Below are 21484 nucleotides of genomic sequence, written 5' to 3' on the forward strand. Positions count from 1 at the left end.
GAAGTTGAGGCGAGGAGATTGCACATGAAAATATGAAAAGCAGGTTTCAGAAATATGTTAGTAAAGTACTAGGCCTTTCCATTTACTTTAAACTATGTATTACTAAACTATCAAAAACAAATTGTTAACTGTGCTAGCAGTGGTCATATTTAAAAGTTGTTGCTAATCTGTGTCTAGAATTGTTTCTCTAATAGAAATTAAAAGGGATTTTTTTTTCTGAGAACCATGCTAGCTGAACTGGGCTACAGATAATCCTCCTGATTAGACTATATGCTAGTTTTAGAGCATAGGTGAAAGAATTTTTTTAATTATTCTGAAAATAATATGGATCTCAGAATAACTTGGATTTTTAACATGGGTCTCCCTATCTGCATCGGAAAATCTCTTAAAACTGTGCTAACATTCTTTATTAAAATACAGTTGTTGCTATCGTGGTTCCAGCTACAGTCTGGACACTGAAAGTTATCAGGCTCAGACCTCCAACTCTGCAGGGGAAGCTTCTTGCTCATAACTAGGGAATGGCCAAGTGGATTTGTCAGGCTCTGCTTTACACGATAGGAAGTTACCATATTTCTCTGTCCAGTGCCAGTTATTTATTTCAAGACTTTCTCCTAACTGCATTTGTTTCTTTCACAGGACTATTCAAGACAGTCATGCGTCTTAGATGTCTAGAAGATGCAGGTAACACTTTTATTATGGAAAACAAAATTACATATCTTCCTATCTTGTCCCCACTTTCCTGCTCTTTGCCAATTTTTTTTCAACTCGGGTGCAATCCTTCAGCCTTAGAAATATAATACATTCCATCAGCTTCTTCCCTTCATCTTCCATCTGGTGTGGAATCCTGACTCCCTTTTTCCTTAGCCCTGTTTCATCCTGGAAATATACTATGTTCTGATAATATGCCAGCAGAGATCGTGCATTTTTCTTCCAATTCAAACACTCTGCTTGGGTGCATAAATCAGGCCCCTGAGCTTTACTTATTTACAAACAGAACTGTGGAAACCAATTGTACTTAAACGTATCAAGTGCTGAAACCTGGTTAGATACCATGCAGTTCTAAATTACTTTTAAATATGACATGCTTAAGTGTCATAAATGTAGTTTTTAAACTACTGCTGTCATCAATAATTCTTCTTTAGAAACATACTCTGACTAAAAGGTTATACTGTAGTGTTTTAGTTTAGATTTTAAATGCTTTTTTAAAAAAAAATTATGTAACATTTATTTACTGTCGACTGTTTAAAAATAATGTAAAAGGCAGTAATCTACATTTTCTTGCACAAGGCAATTATGTGATCTAGTGATGAGAGCAGATTATTGAGAGTTAGGACTCATCTCATAAAGACTATGAGGAGTCCCGTGGCACCTTAAAGACTAACTGATTTTTTGGGGCATAAGCTTTCATGGATAAAAAAAACCCTCTTTTTCAAATACATGGAGTGAAAATTACAGATACAGGCATAAATATATATTGGCACATGAAGAGAAGGGAGTTACCTTACAAATGGAGAACCAATGTTGAAGGCCAGTTTAGTCAGGGTTAATGTAGTCCGCTCCCAATAATTGATGAGGAGGTGTCAATACCAAGAGAGGGAAAATTGCTTTTCTAGTGAGCCAGCCACTCCCAGTCCCTATTCAGGCCCAAATTGATGGTGTTAAGTTTGCAAATGAATTGTAGCTCAGCATAAGCAGCAAAGAATCCTGTGGCACCTTATAGACTAACAGACGTTTTGGAGCATGAGCTTTCGTGGGTGAATACCCACTTCGTCAGATGCATGTAGTGGAAATTTCCAGGGGCAGGTATATATATGCAGGCAAGCTAGAGATAATCAGTTAGTTCAATCAGGGAGGATGAGGCCCTGTTCTAGCAGTTGAGGTGTGAAAACCAAGGGAGGAGAAACTGGTTCTGTAGTTGGCAAGCCATTCACAGTCTTTGTTTAATCCTGAGCTGATGGTGTCAAATTTGCAGATGAACTGAAGCTCAGCAGTTTCTCTTTGAAGTCTGGTCCTGAAGTTTTTTTGCTGCAGGATGGCCACCTTAAGGTCTGCTATAGCGTGGCCCAGGAGGTTGAAGTGTTCTCCTACAGGTTTTCGTATATTGCCATTCCTAATATCTGATTTGTGTCCGTTTATCCTTTTCCGTAGCGACTGTCCAGTTTGGCCGATGTACATAGCAGAGGGGCATTGCTGGCATATGATGGCGTATATTACATTGGTGGACGTGCAGATGAATGAACCGGTGATGATGTGGCTGATCTGGTTAGGTCCTGTGATGGTGTCGCTGGTGTAGAAATGTGGGCAGAGTTGGCATCGAGGTTTGTTGCATGGATTGGTTCCTGAGCTAGAGTTCCCATGGTGCGGTGTGCAGTTACTGGTGAGAATATGTTTCAGGTTGGCAGGTTGCCTGTGGGCGAGGACTGGCCTGCCACCCAAGGCCTGTGAAAGTGTGAGATCATTGTCCAGGATGTGTTGTAGGTCCCTGATGATGCGTTGGAGAGGTTTTAGCTGGGGACTGTATATGATGGCCAGTGGAGTCCTGTTAGTTTCTTTCTTGGGTTTGTCTTGCAGTAGGAGGCTTCTGGGTACACGTCTGGCTCTGTTGATCTGTTTCCTTATTTCCTCATGCAGGTATTGTAGTTTTGAGAATGCTTGGTGGAGATTTTGTAGGTGTTGGGCTCTGTCTGAGGGGTTAGAGCAGATGCAGTTGTACCTCAGTGCTTGGCTGTAGACAATGGATCCTGTGATGTGCCCGGGATGGAAGCTGGAGGCATGAAGGTAGGCATAGTAGTCGGTAGGTTTTCGGTATAGGACGGTGGTAATGTGACCCTCACTTATTTGCACCATGGTGTCTAGGAAGTGGACCTCCCGTGTAGATTGGTCCAGGCTGAGGTTGATGATGGGGTGGAAGCTGTTGAAATCATGGTGGAATTTTTCCAGAGACTCCTTCCCATGGGTCCAGATGATGAAGATGTCATCAATGTAGCGTAGGTAGAGGAGGGGTGTGAGTGGACGAGAGCTGAGGAAGCGTTGTTCCAGGTCGGCCATAAAAATATTGGCATATTGTGGGGCCATGTGGGTGCCCATAGCGGTGCCACTGATCTGGAGATATATATTGTCATTAAATTTGAAATAGTTGTGTATGAGGATAAAGGCACAGAGCTCAGCAGCCAGTTGTGCTGTGGCATCATCAGGGATACCGTTCCTGACAGTTTGTATTCCATCTGTGTGCGGGATGTTCGTGTAGAGAGCCTCTACGTCCATGGTGGCTAGGATGGTGTTTTCTGGAAGGTCACCAATGCATTGTAGTTTCCTCAGGAGCTCAGCATTTTCTCTTTTAAGTCTGTTTTTGAAGTTTTTTTGTTGAAATATGCTACTTTTAAATCTGTTATTGAGTGTCCAGGGAGACGGAAGTGTTTTCCTACTGACTTTTGTATGTTACCGTTCCTGATGTCTGCTTTGCGCCCATTTATCGTTTTACTTAGAGCAGGGGTCAGCAGCCTTTCAGAAGTGGTGTGCTGAGTCTTCATTTATTCACTCTAATTTAAGGTTTCATGTGCATTTTAATGTTTGTAGAAAGTCTCTTTCTATAAGTTTATACTATAGAACTAAACTATTGTTGTATGTAAAGTAAATAAGGTTTTTAAAATGTTTAAGAAGCTTCATTTAAAATTAAATTAAAATGCAGAGCCCTCCGGACTGGTGGCCAGGACCCAGGCAGTGTGAGTGCCACTGAAAATAAGCTCGCGAACCGCCTTCAGCACCCATGCCATAGGCTGCCTACTTCTGACGTAGAGAGTCTCATAAAGGACTCATTTTCAAAACTGCATAGGAACTCTGGGGGGTCTCAATTTTTGGGTGCCCATCTTGAGCCATCTTAAAGGGGCCTGATTGGAAAAAATTGGGTGTTCAGAACTTTCTGAAAATCAAGCCAATTTCAAAAAGTTTAATAATTGGACACCCCAAAATGAGGCACCTAAAGTTATTTATCATTTTTAAAAACTTAAGCCCTGGTTTCTAGTTCGAGTTCTTTCACTGACTTGGTATGTGACCTTCAGTTGTCTTCTTAACCTGTTCATTCTCTGTCCACACATTCTCTGTTCTCGCTCCTGACCATGGGTTTTGTGAAGCTTAATTAATGTTAGTAAAGTCCCTTAATAAGCTTGGAAGAAAGGTACAATACAAATGCAAATTACTACAATATTCTTACATTTTTGTATTCATCGCTCTTCCTTTTGAGAATTGTGAAACAAATTAAATTGCTCATGTGGTGATTACCCACTTGTACTAATCTGCGTGTTTTTATTTTCTTCTCTTACAGATAACTGCATTGTTGTGGAAGGGCTGAAAAGGACTTTGCTATAGTAGATCAACAAATCTCTCTCTGGATCATTCTGCATCTCAACACTTACAATGGAAAATGTTCTAATGCCATACTGACTCCTTGCAAATGCATGAGAAACTGTTTGGGAAAGTTCCTGCCATGAACAGAATTGTATGATCATTATATTAGCATACACACTCAAATCTAATGCCTATAGACTACTGTGTGGAAAGTTCAAAAGAGAAAGAGAAGTCTGTGAACTTGCAAAGGCTCTGGAAAAATGGGAGCAACAAAACTTTAAGAAGCATAGCATTGGACACACTCCATGTGTCTGCACAGCTTTCAAGTGAACTAGCACTTAAGACTTCATATAACAAAATGGACTCTGGGGACACAGCTATAGGGCAAAAAGCTACCTCAAGGTCTGGAGAAACTGCTGAAGTACCAACTAGATGGAGGCAAGAACATTCAGCTGTTATTAAGATGAGCACGTTTGGCAATCAAGAAATACAGAGACAACCAGAAACAGATCATGAGCAAATCGGAAACACAGCATCAGCACAACTTTTTAGTTCTGGGAAACTCGGCTCATCCGGTGAAGTTGGGCAGCAAGTCACAGAGAAGCAATATCCACAGCATCGGCCAAGTCCCTACTCATGTCAACATTCACTTTCTTTTCCCCAGCATTCATTGCCACAAGGGTTCTTGCACAACATAAAGCCACATCAGAGCTTGGAAGGCCACACGTGGCAGTTTCCTGGCCACTTGCAATCAGTTGCCTCAGAGGACATATTTCCTTTTCACTTGCACGGCCACAGTGGAGGTTACTCTAGAAAGAAGATTTCAAGTTTGAACCCTGCTTATAGCCAATATTCTCAGAAATCGATAGAACAATCAGAAGATGCTCACAAGAAAGAGCACAAACCCAAAAAGCCTGGCAAATACATTTGTCCTTACTGTAGCAGGGCTTGTGCCAAACCTAGTGTACTTAAAAAACATATTAGGTCCCACACTGGGGAACGGCCATACCCTTGTGTTCCTTGTGGTTTCTCTTTTAAGACAAAGAGCAATTTATACAAGCACAGGAAATCACATGCCCATGCAATTAAAGCAGGATTAGTACCTTTCACAGAGTCAGCGGTATCTAAATTGGACCTAGATGCCAGTTTGATTGATGTGGAAGCTGAAATACATTCAGATGGTGAGCAGAGCACAGACACAGATGATGAGACCTCATTGCTTGTGGAAAGTTCTGACAAATTGAGCCCAGTCCCACAGATGCCACTGGACATTGCTAGCAGAAGTAACTTTCACTCGTCCATAGATGAATCATTGGGAGGCCCAATGAAAGTGCCCATTTTGATTATCCCTAAAAGTGGGATTCAGTTACCCAGTGAGAATTCACAGTACATTGGATCTGACATGTTACAAAACCCATCCTTAAGTACGAAGTCTGATGACTCTCATACAGTTAAACAGCGACTTGCACTAAGACTGTCAGAGAAAAAAGGGCAAGACTCTGAGCAGTCACTAAATCTTTTGAGCCCACATAGCAAAGGAAGCACTGATTCTGGTTACTTTTCCCGCTCAGAAAGTGCAGAGCAACAAATAAGCCCTCCAAATACTAATGCAAAGTCTTATGAAGAAATAATCTTTGGGAAATTCTATCGGATTAGTCAAAGGACAGCACTAACAGTAGCAACAGCCAATCAAGAACACAATTTAATGGGTAAAAAGGGCAGAGGGGAGCAGCCTCTACCTCTGGTGAACACCAGATTAGACATCAAGATGCTTGAAGAACATATTTCTCATCTAACTCCAAATAAAGACACACTCATTGATCCCAGTAAACTGAGCACTATTACATCTACCCAACTCTTCAGCAGTAGCAATACAGAGTCCAAACAATCCCAGACTACAACATCATCCATCAAAAATGAACTGAACCTTTACCCATTAAGTCAGCAGGGTGACACGCCTGGACTTTTAGAGCCTCCAGTAGATGCTTTTCCACTTATTAGAAGTAACTCCATGCCAACATCTTCTGCAACCAATTTAGGTGTTCCCTCATCTTTGAGAGGAAGCCATTCCTTTGATGAGAGAATGACAGGTTCAGATGATGTGTTTTATCCTGGGACAGTAGGAATATCCCATCAGAGGATGTTAAGAAGACAAGCTGCCTTTGAGCTGCCCTCAGTGCAGGAGGGGCACTCAGATCCAGACTATCATGGGAGAACAGGAAAAAATATCCTTGTTTCTTCCAGCAGGTCAACAGGTGATGAAAAAGGGTCATCCTTGAAGGAGAAGAAATTGATAGCAGGGGAGAGAACCTTCTATGACTATGATGCTTGTGGAAAGCACTACAGAAAATGGGAAGAATTTGAAACTCAAAAGCTGAACTACCGAGACTTGCCATGCTCGGGCGGGATAAAACAAGGAGGGGAGTACTTTGTTGATTCATTTGGACAATCACAGCCAGTGCTGTCTGTATACGGAACCACATTCGAAAACAGAAAACGCAGAAAAGAGAAAAGTGTTGGGGATGAGGAGGATGTTCCCATGCTTTGCAGCAGTGGTACTGGCACCCCAGTGGGGATGCTGCCTTCAGATTTTGATCCCAAACCCCAAATTCAGGAAGGGACAAGAAGCACATGGGATAATGCTGCCCATTATCATGCAGAGCGTTTTGAAATCTGTAGACCTCACTTGCAATCTGGAAGCCTATCAGCTTCATTAGAAGAGTCATCTTTAGCTGCAGAACAAGAAAAGACAGCAGAGTCACTGAACAGAAAACCCCCTGGAAATGTCATCTCTGTCATTCAGCATACAAACTCATTGAGCAGGCCAAACTCATTTGAAAGGTCTGAATCTACAGAACATATTGCTTGCCTGCAGGATAAAACCTACTCGCTGTCTGAAACCTGTGAGAGTGAGATTTCTGAGTCCCCAATGAGCCCAGAGCGGGCTCAGCAAACAGAAAATGCTGATAGTGTGAATAAACCGTCTCTGTCCCAACAGCCACAGCCATACCATATGCAGCCCAGACTGGTTCGCCAGCATAACATACAAGTACCTGAGATCCGTGTTACAGAGGAACCAGATAAACCTGAGAAAGATAAAGAAGTTCAGAGTAAAGAGCAGGAAAGACCTGCTGAAGAGTTCCAGTGGCCGCAAAGAAGTGAAACTCTTTCTCAACTCCCAGCAGAAAAATTACCACCCAAAAAGAAACGCTTACGGCTTGCTGACATGGAGCACTCCTCTGGAGAGTCCAGCTTTGAATCCACCGGCACAAGCCTCTCTCGCAGCCCTAGCCAAGAAAGTAATTTGTCCCATAGTTCAAGTTTTTCAATGTCCTTTGAAAGGGAAGAAAATACCAAGTTCATCGTGCCTTCCAAACAGGATGAGTTTGGAAAACAGTCCGAGTTTTTAACTGTTCCAGCTGGTGCTTACTCACTTTCTGTCCCTGGGTATCACCATCAGAAGGAAATGAGACGTTGCTCGTCTGAACAGATGCCTTGTCCGCATGCTGCTGAAATCCCAGAGATACGAAGTAAATCCTTTGATTATGGGAATCTGTCTCATGCTTCAGCAGCTGGGGCACCTTCTGCAGGATTATCTCCATCACGAGAAAGGAAGAAATGCTTTCTGGTCCGTCAGGCTTCTTTTAGTGGATTCCCAGAGATTCCCCAGATTGATCAAAGTGTGGAACAAAATATAAAGCAAGAGCAGATGGAACACATACATGCTGGTCTTCGCTCTTCCCAAGTTGCTTGGCATCATTCTCCCACCTCTGTGCTTCAGCCCATTCAGGCAGATGACTCTGGAAAGCAGGCTGTTGGTTCTGGCGCACAGCTTGCCCAGCAACATGCCATCCTTGCAGACAATCAGGACATTTTAAGGAATCCCTTGATTCAACAAGCACCTTATATTTCAAACAAATATCCAGCAGAGCAACAGCACCTATTTGCACATCAAGAAAAGGTTCCATTTCCCCCCATTCCCAATGCCTTGTTTCAGTTTCCATATCCTGCTGTCAGTATGGTTCCCTTACCAGCTCAGCAACCTGTCTTATGGCAGTCATGTGCAGAACCTTTACAGAGAAACTTGCCACATCATTTTGTACAGCAGTTACAAAAAGCATGTGTCAAACAACCTTTCCAAACAGAAATTCATCCTAGTTATCACCTGGAGCACACTCAAGAGCATATTGGAAAGAAACCGGCTGAATACATGCATGCGAAAGAGCAAACGTACCTGCATTACTCAGGAACATCTGGGCAGTATTCGAAAAATGCTAAGTACCTGCCAGACCCTAGTATTAAGTCAGCAGAGATCTCCTCTGATCAGCATCTACAGACAGGTTTTGACTCCCCGAATGATGGATCTGTACAGTCTTTACCAGGAACAGTTGTTCCTGTCAGGATTCAGACCCATGTACCATCTTATGGTAGTGTCATGTATACAAGCATTTCCCAGATCCTTGCACAGAACAACAGCCCTGCTATTGTCATTTGCAAAGTGGATGAGACAGTTTCTCAAAGAACATTATCAACAAGTGCAGCCATGCAAGGACTAGGATTTAACATAGCCCAGCTATTAGGCCAGAATGGTGGGTTAGAAAAATATCCTTTGTGGAAAGTACCACAGACTTTACCACTTGACTTGGAATCCTCAATCCCATTGTGTCTGACATCCAGTTCTGACACTGCCTCTACCCTGGGAGGAAGCAAACGAATGCTTTCACCAGCAAGCAGCTTGGAGCTCTTTATGGAGACTAAGCAGCAGAAAAGGGTCAAAGAAGAAAAAATGTATGGACAGATTGTTGAGGAGCTAAGTGCAGTAGAGTTGACTAATTCAGATATAAAGAAGGATTTTCCCAGAATACAAAAGCCTCAGCTAGTTAGGCAGAGCTGTGCTACTGAGCCAAAGGAAAGTGTGACGTCCGTGTCATCCTCTTCACCATCATCGTCCTCATCATCTCAAGACTTCCCATCTGCCAACATACCAACAGCTGACCCTTTTCTGAGCAGGGAAAAGCTTTCCAGTTTTGATTCAGCATCTCCAGGGCACAAGTCGAGTGGCCCTTCTGAAGGAAGAGAGTCACCAGAAGAACTGGATGTGGATGAAACAGCATCAGATATGAGCATGAGCCCACAGAGGTCTTCACTGCCATCAGAAATTCAGACAGAAGAACAACTGCAACAGCAGAAATTGCCTGCTGGTATGTTGGTCCAGATGGCATCCAATCCAAATGGGAAAGCAGCACGCTCAGCCATCCTCCTAACAGATGGAGCAGATTTTCAGCAGATCTTTCAGTTCCCTAGTCTACGCACTACTACTACTGTGAGCTGGTGTTTCTTAAACTATACCAAGCCCAGTTACATTCAACAAGCAACCCTCAAATCTTCAGTTTATGCTTCATGGTGTATTAGTTCGTGTAACCCAAACCCATCAGGGTTAAATACGAAGACTACTCTAGCACTTCTAAGGTCCAAGCAGAAAAACACCGCAGAAATTTATTCTTTGGCTGCTATGCATAGACCTGGAGCTGGTAAACTGACCTCGTCAAGTGCATGGAAACAGTTTGCTCAGGTAAACAATAAGTTAAAAAATCCCTTTCATCCAGACCTTACACCAAACCAAAAAATGAAATAAATTATGATGCATAAATCAACGTAAGGATAATGAAAAGCTGATATTTGACAGTTGCAATTCTGAATAATAAGTAAAAATTGTATCTATTACAGCTTTTCTAATGTTTTGAACAGAAAATGCATCATCCCATAAAAGTTAAATAAAGGTTCAAAGCAAATATGTCCTGTTTAAGCCTATATGATTATCCTATGTACCTCTTTGTCACTTTTAAAACTATCCACACTGGAAAATCAAAAGGTACAACATACTCTGGGAGAGCATTCTAGGGCCATGACTCTTGACCCCTGTTCTTCCCCTGCGTGCTCTGACAGCTGATTCAGAGTATGATTTCGGTGACAATGGAAGACAATAGAAGAGCAGGACATTTGAGGGCCTTATTTCACATGGGTCATTTAGTTTTTACTCCAGCCTTTTTCTAGTAACAAATATTGTCATTAATGGGAGTTACCTGAATAAAGACTGAATAACAACTGAATAAGGACCTCCAGATTTGGTCCCAAGTGATCAGCATACCACAGCCATGATTGGCCAGCATGATGTGGTGATGCTTTTGCTGTATCAGCAGATAACGCGCCTTTAAAATGTGCCTGTTCTGCCCCTCCCCCGTCTCTCACCAGACGTAAAGAGCCAAATTAATTGGCTTCATGGAATTGCATCCAAACTCACAGCTGAATTCAGCCCAGAATGTTTAAACTACTTGAAATGAAGTTGCATTTATTCTATGTTCCAGACTGTAATAACACTCATTGACTTTGTTCCACAGATGAAACACGAACCATTCTTCTTGTTTGGCAGCAAACTTGAAAAGAAAGTAGTGGGGAATATTATAAAAGAAAGAGTAAAAGGAGAAAGTCATGGAGATAAAGACATTGCGTCCAAACAGACTGAGCCAGTACGAATTAAAATCTTTGAAGGAGGGTAAGAAAATGCAGCTGGAAATATCAAACCAAGCCTGTCATTTCAGATTAAACAGATTTGAATTTGAACATAGATGGATTAGGGAAATTAACAGCCTTCTGGGCTCATGCCATGTTTTGTAGCTCCCTGTGCATCTCCTGTTTATATGTCAGTCATGCAACAAGATATTAGGAAACACAGTAAAGCCTATGTACTTACTTCCAGCTCTGCTTTGCCATTAGCCAAGGGTCCTGGAACAATTTGTATAGTGGGGGTGCTGACAGCCATTGAACCAAACTCTAAACCTTGTATATGATGGAAACCTCTTCAAGCCAGGAGGTGCGGCAGCGTCCCCAACACCTCTAGTTCAAGCACCTGTGCCATTAGTACAACTATACTTTCTATATACATAGAAAGCATTACTGAATTGTCATTTCTCTTATTTGGGGCAAAGAAGAAGATGGATGGCTAATATTTTGATTTCTAGGCAATCTTCTTGTGTTCACTGGACTCCTGGCAGACACCTTTCTATTATTAAATGCTGTATTATACACCAGCCTTGACAAAGAAGCTATGCATTCTTATTGTTATTCCTGGAATGTTTTAGTTTTTTACTGAATGTTGACTTTCGGGTACAAAATTTTGGTTGGTAATAAAATCCTTGGTATCAGTGTTTAGACATAAGAACAATCAAATTAAAAACAAAGTTTAATCTACTGCTGTTAAATTGGTTCAAAACAAATTAAATAGCAAATAGCTGAGGAAAAAACAGACCTAATAGTCCGTTGACGTAGTTTTTAAGCATATCTAGCTTGTTATGATCAGCATATTAATGAATTGTCCATTACAGTGTATTCTCAGTACATGCATAAGAATTGTATTTGTATTATGAAAATCTGAAATGATGGTGTTTGTATGTTGGTAATTGTGAATGTCCAGGTGTCCAGCTGGGTGGTTCTTTTCATACATGTCAAGCCCAAGGGCTCTCTTCACCCTGCAGCAGTGTCTCAGAATAACTAACCAGTCAGGACAGGGTCACAAGACGTTCAGCAATCCATTTAGTCTTCTGTCATTTTTCAACATTTTCAGCATCCCTCTCATTAAAAGGCTTGTGGATGTGTGGGGGCAGTCTCAATCAAATAAACTTTGATATTTCTCTATAACCTGTAGCAAAAAGGGGGCATACCCTGCGTCTCTCTTCGAAGACTGAGAATGTCATCTCTGAGATTGTTCCAGGGCCTGACAACCCAGGAATCCCTGATCCTGGGTGTTCCCTGTGGTAGTGCGTTGTGCTACTAACCAAAAACCAGTAAACTGGCTACAAAAGAGACTTTTCAGTGACCCAAATTCAGAGGTGAGTCTAAGTTTACAAGACGTATAAAGTGCTGTTAATTAGACTCTCACCCACTTACAAGTGTGTATCTCACACACCTGCCTTTACATATCATCTCTGAATTTGGATCACCCATCCTAAGGGATTCTAAATTGATGTCATCTGCATGCTAGCGGTCAGAAGAGTGTAGCTGAGCAAGAAAAGCAGCTAACAGGAGGCTCTGAAAGATGTTCATTTAATGTGGCTACCGTATATTGTACCTGAAACTTTTTGCACCTTTGTCAGGAAACTTGATGTGGTAATTACACCGTCTTAGACTTCCTTACATACTGATAAGGTCTAAGGGAGTATGAGCATAAATGTGTCTAAGTGACTGTAAAGGGATATAACTTACATCATCTTACGTATCACCTATGAATTTGTCCTGATATAGATCAGGTATCTTGAGACAGTTGTAGTATGGAAGAAAGAAGTTAAGTGACTCGCTGTGTACATTGATTGCTGGGCTTTAATAATCTATATAGACAGGCTGTATGTCTCTCTAGCTTGTGGGGTTTCCCCAATAGAGATCTCTTACCTGTGTAGCGACAGTGTGAAGGATGGTGATTCTGTTGTGTTAATGCATCTTCCTTATAGATCTGTTTCAGAAGGGTATCATTTTGTGTAACAGTGGCATTGTTTGCAGAAGGGTAGATTCATTCCTTTCACTAGCTTGTGGTGGGTTTTTTTTTAAACAGATCTAATATTTTCTGCATGTCATCACTTAGCATTAGTTCATCATTGTTTTTAAGAGAATCATCATTTTGTCTGTCTTTTGTTTTATTTGATCCACAGAAGGTAGTATGAAATAAGAGCAATTCTTTTGTGCAGGCTTAGTCTTTGCACTTTGCCTATGCAGGTTTCCTCACAGTTGTCATTCTAAAAGCATTATTACCACTGGCAGGTAGCTTGATTCAAATTACGTTATTTGAATAGCAAAATCTACTTTCCCTCACCTACGACTACAGAACCCTGGAAGGATTGGAAGTGAAATTTCTCTAGGAAACTCAACAATTTTAAATTTCATTAGCTTGTACGCTACATCCTACAATACATTTCAGTCAGTTACTTACAGTTTACACTGAAAGCAGGGTGGGGAGGGGTGGGAAAAATCTTGCATCTCTTCAGACACCATGCTGTTTAATGACATGTGCTGGATTGCAACTAGAGTTCATGACTTGTTTATTTTGTTCTTTTATACTGGTGATGAGAGCAAATTAGAAACCCAAAATAAAATGGCAGTTTGGAGTGGAACTGCATGACTCAGGGGCTTTGTGTTGAGCTTTTTAACTCTTCTGCACTGAGTTCAAATCCAGCCCAGATCAATAATGACCACACTTGTCATGTGATGACTATGAGGTGAAATGAGTAGAGAAGGGGGAACAAGGGGAGAGATAAAGAATAGAATGTGATGTGGTTGGAATAATGAGGCAGAAAATAGAGCCTAGCATCTGAGTTTTGAATGGACTTGAGGGGGTGAGATAGCTGGCCAGAAAGGAGATGAGGACAACAGTACACAAGTAGCAAGAGAAAGAGGGTCTGAACAAGAGCCGTGGGAGTCTGAACAGAACAAAAAAGCTGAATCTTTGAAATGTTCTGTCAAGAGAAGTGTAATGACTTGAGCACAGCCTAGATATGTGGGTGTAGAGAAAGGACTAGTACAAGATGATGCCCAGATTATGGCAGGATGGTGACCGAGAAATGGGAGGGAGAGGAGAAGGATTAGTGTTGATGGGGAGAGATTAAAAGCAGCAGCTTTTAATGTGAATTTTGGATGCCTAACCTCAGGTGCCCAAATGTGAAAATTGGGTCCACATATTGGTGAATAACAGGACAGAGATGAGTAGGGAATAATATTTTATATATGTACTGGATATTAGTCTCAATACCTTGAGTCAGAGATGCAGCTTCACATATGAATCACAAAGTTTGTCAGAAAAAATTGATTTTTTAAAAAACATTTCAGCCCTATCACCTTAAAATGCCATGTACTCCTCTAGAATCCTCTTCAATGTTAGAAGCATCTTCCATGTGATGCCTTCATTTTTAAGTGCCGGCTACTACTTTAGAGAATAGTTTGTGAGCTGAGCCTCCCCAGTGCCTGCTGATTTCAATGGGAGTGGTATGTATTCTGAACTTCTCAGGAAAGGAGCAGCAGAAGGCGGTTAGATACATTATTCTTGAGCAGCTGTACTTCCTGTAGAACCCTTATGGTGACCATATAAACCCGTATTCTGGGGTGTTCTCTTGTGTACTCCGATCAGATCTGAGCCGCTGGTCTCAAGTTGTTAAACAATAACTAAGACATGCAAACATATTCAAATTACTGCATTTCCTGAAAAGTAAATACACTCTGGGCCCCAACCTGACAGTGCAGCATTTGTAGAACTCCCACTGACTACAGTGGAAGCTTTGTGCGTGTAATGCCTGTAGGATTGGGCCACAGAGGGATATAAAGACACTGTTTATGTACATGTATGACTTAGAGGCTATATAATTCAAATACATTGCCCTCTTCCAACAGGTATAAATCAAATGAGGATTATGTGTATGTCAGAGGACGTGGGCGAGGAAAATACATTTGTGAAGAATGTGGGATTCGCTGCAAGAAACCAAGCATGCTCAAAAAACATATCCGCACTCATACCGATGTACGGCCTTATGTATGCAAGTTGTGTAATTTTGCCTTCAAAACTAAAGGTATTTGGCCTTTTCTACTTGAATCCTTCCCCCTACCTCCACCAATTCCTTAGTTATTTAGCATCCATCGTTCCAATCAAAGAGGAAACTTTCATCAAAATTAGATGGTTTTATTTATGAACATGAGACTCCATTAAATATATTTTCCTTCATATCTAAATGATTCAAGGATTTATGTGAGACTGTGAGACTCCTTGCATAACTTAATTTTAAGAGCTGGAGGCTCCTATCAAGCCCATTTGTCTGCAGAGGAAATGTAGTAGCATAAGAACAGCCCTTGCAAATACTACGTTATGCTAAAAATGTTACATGGTGCAAGTTTTAATTGCTGCAATCTAAAATGCTCCGGCGGGGGGGGACTCACGGGTAGTGGCATGATGCAGAAGCAGCGTTTCAGGTGCAGAGGAAAGCATGCTTTCAGGGTCTTGTACAGTGGTTCAGTTTCAAGTTTATAAATAATGTACAAATCCACAGACTCCCAGGTGGGCCACTCCATCCACAGTTGCATTAATTATGAACAGGGATCTGATAGCTTGTGTTCACATGTATTTATCAGCACTGAAAAAAAGCATTCATTTGTCACCCAGAGTCCATGGATGATAATATACATTGGAATTAGGATTTGCTTTGAAACTACCTCTTTTAAAAAAAAAATCAATTTCTTTAGCAGCATTTTTCGTGTGTATATAACACATGCGAGTCTCCTCCTCTCCATTTTTAACATCCTTTGAATACTGGTAAACAAAAGGCCTCTGAGGTCAAATCCCACTCTCTGGGCACAGCCTGAGTAATTGGCCCTGCACTGCGAATATTCATTGTGTAAAAGGGGAGTGATCGCAGAGCAGCTGCATGGCTGCTACTGCAGACTTAGGGCTGTAGTAGCTTCTTTGGCTCTAGTACCTCTTCTCCTGCCATAGGGAATAACTGGTGGTTATGCATAGTAGCAGCTCCACCAACTACATCTCTTCAGTCACATTCTCTAAAATTTGCTCCATTTCCATTCAAAACCCACTGAGTGTGCTGGAATGCAGAGGGTCCATATATTCCAAGAACAGAAGAAACCTTTGATCATCTTGTCTGATCTCCTGTAGAACACGGGGAGTGGATTTGTGGTGTAAAGGAACAGTGGAGTCCTTTATGGGGTCTGAACATCCACCTCCTTTGCCCTGTGCAGTAGACCTGCACTGGGTGTGGCATGGGCCCTTCACGCCTGCACAGTGCGTTGACAGAAATTATTCAGAGACTGGTTTTGATGTTGCATGGCAGCCTTTAGGAACTGTGAGCCAGGATTCCTGAATATTTAACATTGAAATAAATTGTGTCTGGTGATTAGAGGACAGGACATAGAGTCAAAACTTCTAGATTCTGTTCCCTGCTCTGTCATGGAGTCACTGTGGTTTTGGGGAAGTCATTTAACTTTACTGTGCATCTGTAAAATGGGTATAAAATACTTGTTTCATTGGAATATTATTTATTCACTGATATTAACCTTGTCCACTCACTTCTCTAACATCTGTCTTCATGCCTTCTTCCATGGGGACCTCTACACATGGACTCATTCATTCTCCTCTTTTTCTTGAAATCATTCCTCAAGGCCCACTTTTTCCATAATGCCTGCAAATAATTAGCCAACTAATTCAGGAAAGATCATGGGGCAGTCAGCTCTAGCTGAGGGGCATTTTTAATGGTTTATTTGTCACTTCAATATAGATATATATAATGCTTATTAAAATATGTGCATAGTGGCCCTAGTGCTGCAATCTGCACTATTTTCTACACTGTAATTATACCACTGGAGAGGGGGAAAGCAACAACCTATTTCAAAACTACGTACATGAACCAGGTAAATCATTTTTACAGTGTATTCTGTCAATATATTTCTTCCAAAGGATATGTTGTTGTTGTTATTTCTTATGTATATAACAGTAGTGACCAGAGACTTGAGACTCTGTTGTGCTAAGCACTATACAAACACAGAGTAAAATACATTACCTAATAAACTCACTTTCAGAGACCCTAGTCCTGCAATAAGCGCTGTGTGGGCAGGCTTCTGCCTGTTTGCCCACAATCAACATCATGCTTGAAATCAGCAGTGGAGCTCCTCGCAGGTACTGCCTGGTCACTCATTGTAGGAATGGGTACTAATTTAAGATAAGAACCTACAAAGAGGTATAACAGACAAATAGAAGGAGTTGATACTTGTAATCCCTACGTAGTACCCTGTAATAACCTTAGTCCCAGATTTGGACCTTAGCGTCCAAAATATGGGGGTTAGCATGAAAACCTCCAAGCTTAGTTACCAGCTTGGACCTGGTACCTGCTGCCACCACCCAAAAAATTAGAGTGTTTTGGGGCACTCTGGTCCCCCTGAAAACCCTTTCCTGGGGACCCCAAGACCCAAATCCCTTGAGTCTCACAACAAAGGGAAATAATCCTTTTTCCCTTCCCCCCTCCAGGTGCTCCTGGAGAGATACACAGACACAAGCTCTGTGAAACTACACAGAGAGACTCCCCCTCTCTGTTCCCAATCCTGAAAACAAAAAGTACTTTCCTATTCCCCCAGAGGGAATGCAAAATCAGGCTAGCGATCCAACACACAAATCTCCCCTTGATTTCTTCCTCCCACCAATTCCCTGGTGAGTACAGACTCAATTTCCCTGAAGTAAAGAAAAACTCCAACAGGTCTTAAAAGAAAGCTTTATATAAAAAGAAAGAAAAATAAGTACAAATGTTCTCTCTGTATTAGATGATACAACACAGGGTCAATTGCTTAAAAGAATATTGAATAAACAGCCTTATTCAAAAAGAATACAAATCAAAGCACTCCAGCACTTATATTCATGCAAATACCAAAGAAAAGAAAACCATAGAACTTACTATCTGATCTCTTTGTCCTTACACTTAGAAACAGAAGACTAGAAAGTAGAGCTACTTCTCCAAAGCTCAGAGAAGGCAGGCAGACAGAAAACAAAGACAAAAACACTCAGTTCCCTCCACCCAAAGTTGAAAAAATCCGGTTTCCTGATTGGTCCTCTGGTCAGGTGCTTCAGGTGAAAGAGACATTAACCCTTAGCTATCTGTTTATGACATACCCTAACTAGCATTTACTGGAATGCATTTTACCTTTGGCATCATGATAGAAATGAGTCTTGAGGAGGGATTTGAGGGAGGCTAGGATTGTGGCTTTAAAGATGAGCTCAGAGAGGATGGTCCATGCATAAGAAGTAACGTGGAAGAAAACATGAAGTTGCATGTGGAAGAAATGAACGTGCAGGCCGCTGAGACTGGCATTTCTGGCAGGGAATAGGAAGAGAGGGGCAGTATGATAACAGAGGTGCTGGAACAATTTGTATAGTGGGGTTGCTGAGAGCCATTGAATCAAATTGTAAACCCTGTATATGGTAGAAACAACTTCAAGCCAAGGGTTGTGCTAGCATCCCCAGCACCCCAAGTTCCAGCACCTATGTATGTTAATATACAAGAGGAAGATGAGTAAGAAGGGATTAGGTTGGAGTGGCCTTCAAAGTACTTACAAGAATTGTTTAATTGGTATACGTTAGTGTTCATTGCCAGTTATCAGCTCTCGGAAATACTGCCACTATTTTGCTGAAGAGAGAGGTTTATATAAGCAGTTTTGGGGAAGACGTAAATTCCCACACTCATTAAATTACACTGGCTCTGATGGGGATTGAGTTTGAATGAGTCAGTTCTGTTTGTTTTTTAACCTAAACACCCTTCTATCGATTAGGCGGGGAAAAGGAAAACAAAAACTGACTGGGAGAGATTTCTTCGCTGATGTCAACTAATTAGCATCATCTCTGTACCTTTGATAGGAAATCTGACAAAACATATGAAGTCTAAAGCACACATGAAAAAATGCCTGGAGCTGGGAGTATCGATGACATCTGTGGATGATGCCGAAACTGAAGAAGCAGGTATGTCACAATGAGTTAATTTAGCTGGAGTGGCCTTTAGAGTGTGCAGATGACTCATTACATAGTGGATGACACAGGAGGATAAGTTAAGAATATTTTCGGGGTGGTTTTATTTTGAAAAAAGGTCTTTTGAGTATCTTAATAAAAAACAGTAAGCACAAAAATAAATCTGACATATTTGTTTGAGGTGAATTCTAATTATTTAATACTACAGCAGCTGTGGCTGGAAAAAAATTCTTACCATCTGTCTGGTCCAGTTCTAGTCTGTTGAGTATACATGTTCTGATGTTAATAGTGTCCACAGAGGATGAACTTCACCCCTGTGCACAGGCATGGAGGATAGACTTTGTGCTAGCCTTCTCCACAGGAGTGAATTTCACTCAGGTAGATTATGGGGTTTTATATTATTATGAATATTCAGAACAGCAGTTTAGTTTCTGTTAAAGATCTGACTGAGCAACCATTCCGCACCGAGAACATCCAGTGATACCAAAGGATGTTCTAAGTATGGAATGGGTGCAGGATGGGCCCCGAAATGTGTCTCTGTGTATACTTGATTGACTTGCTATGATTATTTCAGAAAACATTGAAGACATGCACCAGGAAGCAGAGAAGAGTAGTATGGCAGGCATATCAAAAGAACACCAGTTTTCTGATGCTGAGGAATCGGATGGGGATGATGGAGATGACAATGACGACGATGAAGAGGATGATGATGATTTTGATGATACCCAGGGAGACTCAACACCAAAAACGAGATCAAGAAGCACCAGCCCCCAACCCCCCAGATTCTCTTCACTGTCAGTGAATGCTGCAGCGGCGTCCTATGGGGCTTCTCCTGACAGTTCCATTTCAATGGGACACTCCTCACTGATCAGTTATTTGGTTACTTTACCTAGTATTCAGGTTACTCAGCTTATAACACCAAGTGACTCATGTGAAGACTCACAAATGACAGAATATCAGAAGTTTTTCCAAAGCAAAAGTACTGATTCAGAGCCTGACAAAGACAGGTTAGACATACCTAGTTGTATGGAGGAGGATTACATGCTTTCATTAGAGCCCACCTCATCTCCAAGGGACTTCTCACCTTCTAGCCGACAGTCCTCACCAGGGTGTGATTCTTCGCCATATAGAGATAATTCACCAAAGAGGTATTTAGTGCCCAAAGGGGATTTGTCACCCAGAAGGCATTTATCACCAAGGAGGGATATTTCACCCATGAGACACCTTTCCCCAAGGAAGGAAGCTGTGTTGAGAAGAGAGTTATCACCGAGACGAGATGTTTCACCAAGACGTCATTTGTCACCTAGGAGACCAATGTCACCTGGAAAAGATGCATCTGCCAGAAGAGAACTGTCTCCAAGAAGGGAGAGAAGATATATGGCTTCAGTTAGAGCAGCATCACCCAGAAGGGGTCTGTACCATAATCCAGCATTGTCTATGGGTCAATATTTACAGTCTGAATCCGTTCCACTGGGACATGCAGTAAGTATGAAATAATATTTTAATTTTTATTTCAAAGCTAGTGCACTATTTAACTTGTACAGAGTTCTTTTGAAAGAACTTTGTAAACTTGCATGCTGAAATCACTCACCTAAAACTTCTATAGAGGAGGAAAGAAGCGGCTTGGAGCCTCATAAAAAACCTGAGGAAAGAACAGTGGAAACTCCAGTAGATATGGACCAAGCCACGACATTGACTCAGACACTTGCAGTGGCTTGGTACAGAACATTACAGACTTGGGGCCAGATCTCCAGCTGGGATAAATCAGCGTAGCTCCACTGACTTCATTTTCAGTGGAGTTATGCTGATTTACACCACCGGAGCATCTGGCCCCTCATTAACTATTTTACATGTAAAATGTATCTTACCGAGTGATGTACGGTTGCTCCTATGGCTTGGTATTGAGATTCGTAGCCATTCACCTCCAGATTGCCAGCTGGGACTGAGCCCAGACTAGTAGTGAGTATGGCCCTTTACACTGCAGTGTAATGTACAGAAGTGCACTGCTGAAGCACAGGTGAAATAAATAGAAGTACTGATGTAAATGAGACTCCAGATGGGAGCAGGGAGGTGTCCATATGCACCACATGGCAAGATTAGGGCCTAGAAGTTATCATCTGATGGAAGCGTTTACATCACACAAAACATCATCACACTTGGCAGTCTCACCAGTGACACAAAGGACTGAGTGGAAACTGAACTATCTTCAAACTTAGAGATGCTTTCATCCCAGTTAGTCTGTAAGAATGCTGGTGGGACAGTGGGAATAAAATTTGCACTCCCAGTTCCCATGCTGTACCTGCTCTGTGAATGGCTTTCTAAAGCTGTCAGTTCAGTATCTTTCGCAAGCCCTAACATTCACAAAGCTCCCAGGTGTTACAATAATATAAATAAGAATAAACAGTATTTTTCACAAATCTATTTTACTCTGTGATTTAAGGAATCACTTCATTTTTGTTTAGGGTGTTTCTTTTAGTCACAAGTTTTCATGTTGCTTTTGCCGTCTTGCTGACATTTTCATCCACACCTGTTGGTTCAATATGGGCAGTCAGTGGCAGAACTGTAGATCCCTTCCTGGGACAGTCCGGCAGTGCT

General features: G+C 41.6%; 1 protein-coding gene across 3 annotated transcripts in view; it reads left to right on the forward strand.

Annotated features, from left to right (window-relative positions):
- HIVEP2 (HIVEP zinc finger 2) overlaps nt 1-21484 on the forward strand; it is a 173533-nt gene that overhangs the window by 144595 nt on the left and 7454 nt on the right. For all 3 annotated transcript variants that reach the window (XM_050949378.1, XM_050949379.1, XM_050949381.1), the window contains exons 3-8: nt 637-681; nt 4322-9916; nt 10743-10897; nt 14773-14948; nt 18782-18883; nt 19464-20371. In XM_050949378.1, coding sequence (XP_050805335.1) covers nt 4532-9916; nt 10743-10897; nt 14773-14948; nt 18782-18883; nt 19464-20371 — 6726 coding nt within the window. In that variant the 5' untranslated portion in view covers nt 637-681; nt 4322-4531. The remainder of the gene's footprint in view (nt 1-636; nt 682-4321; nt 9917-10742; nt 10898-14772; nt 14949-18781; nt 18884-19463; nt 20372-21484) is intronic.

This window comes from Gopherus flavomarginatus, chromosome 4 (assembly GCF_025201925.1).
Source record: "Gopherus flavomarginatus isolate rGopFla2 chromosome 4, rGopFla2.mat.asm, whole genome shotgun sequence".
Lineage (NCBI taxonomy): Eukaryota > Metazoa > Chordata > Testudines > Testudinidae > Gopherus > Gopherus flavomarginatus.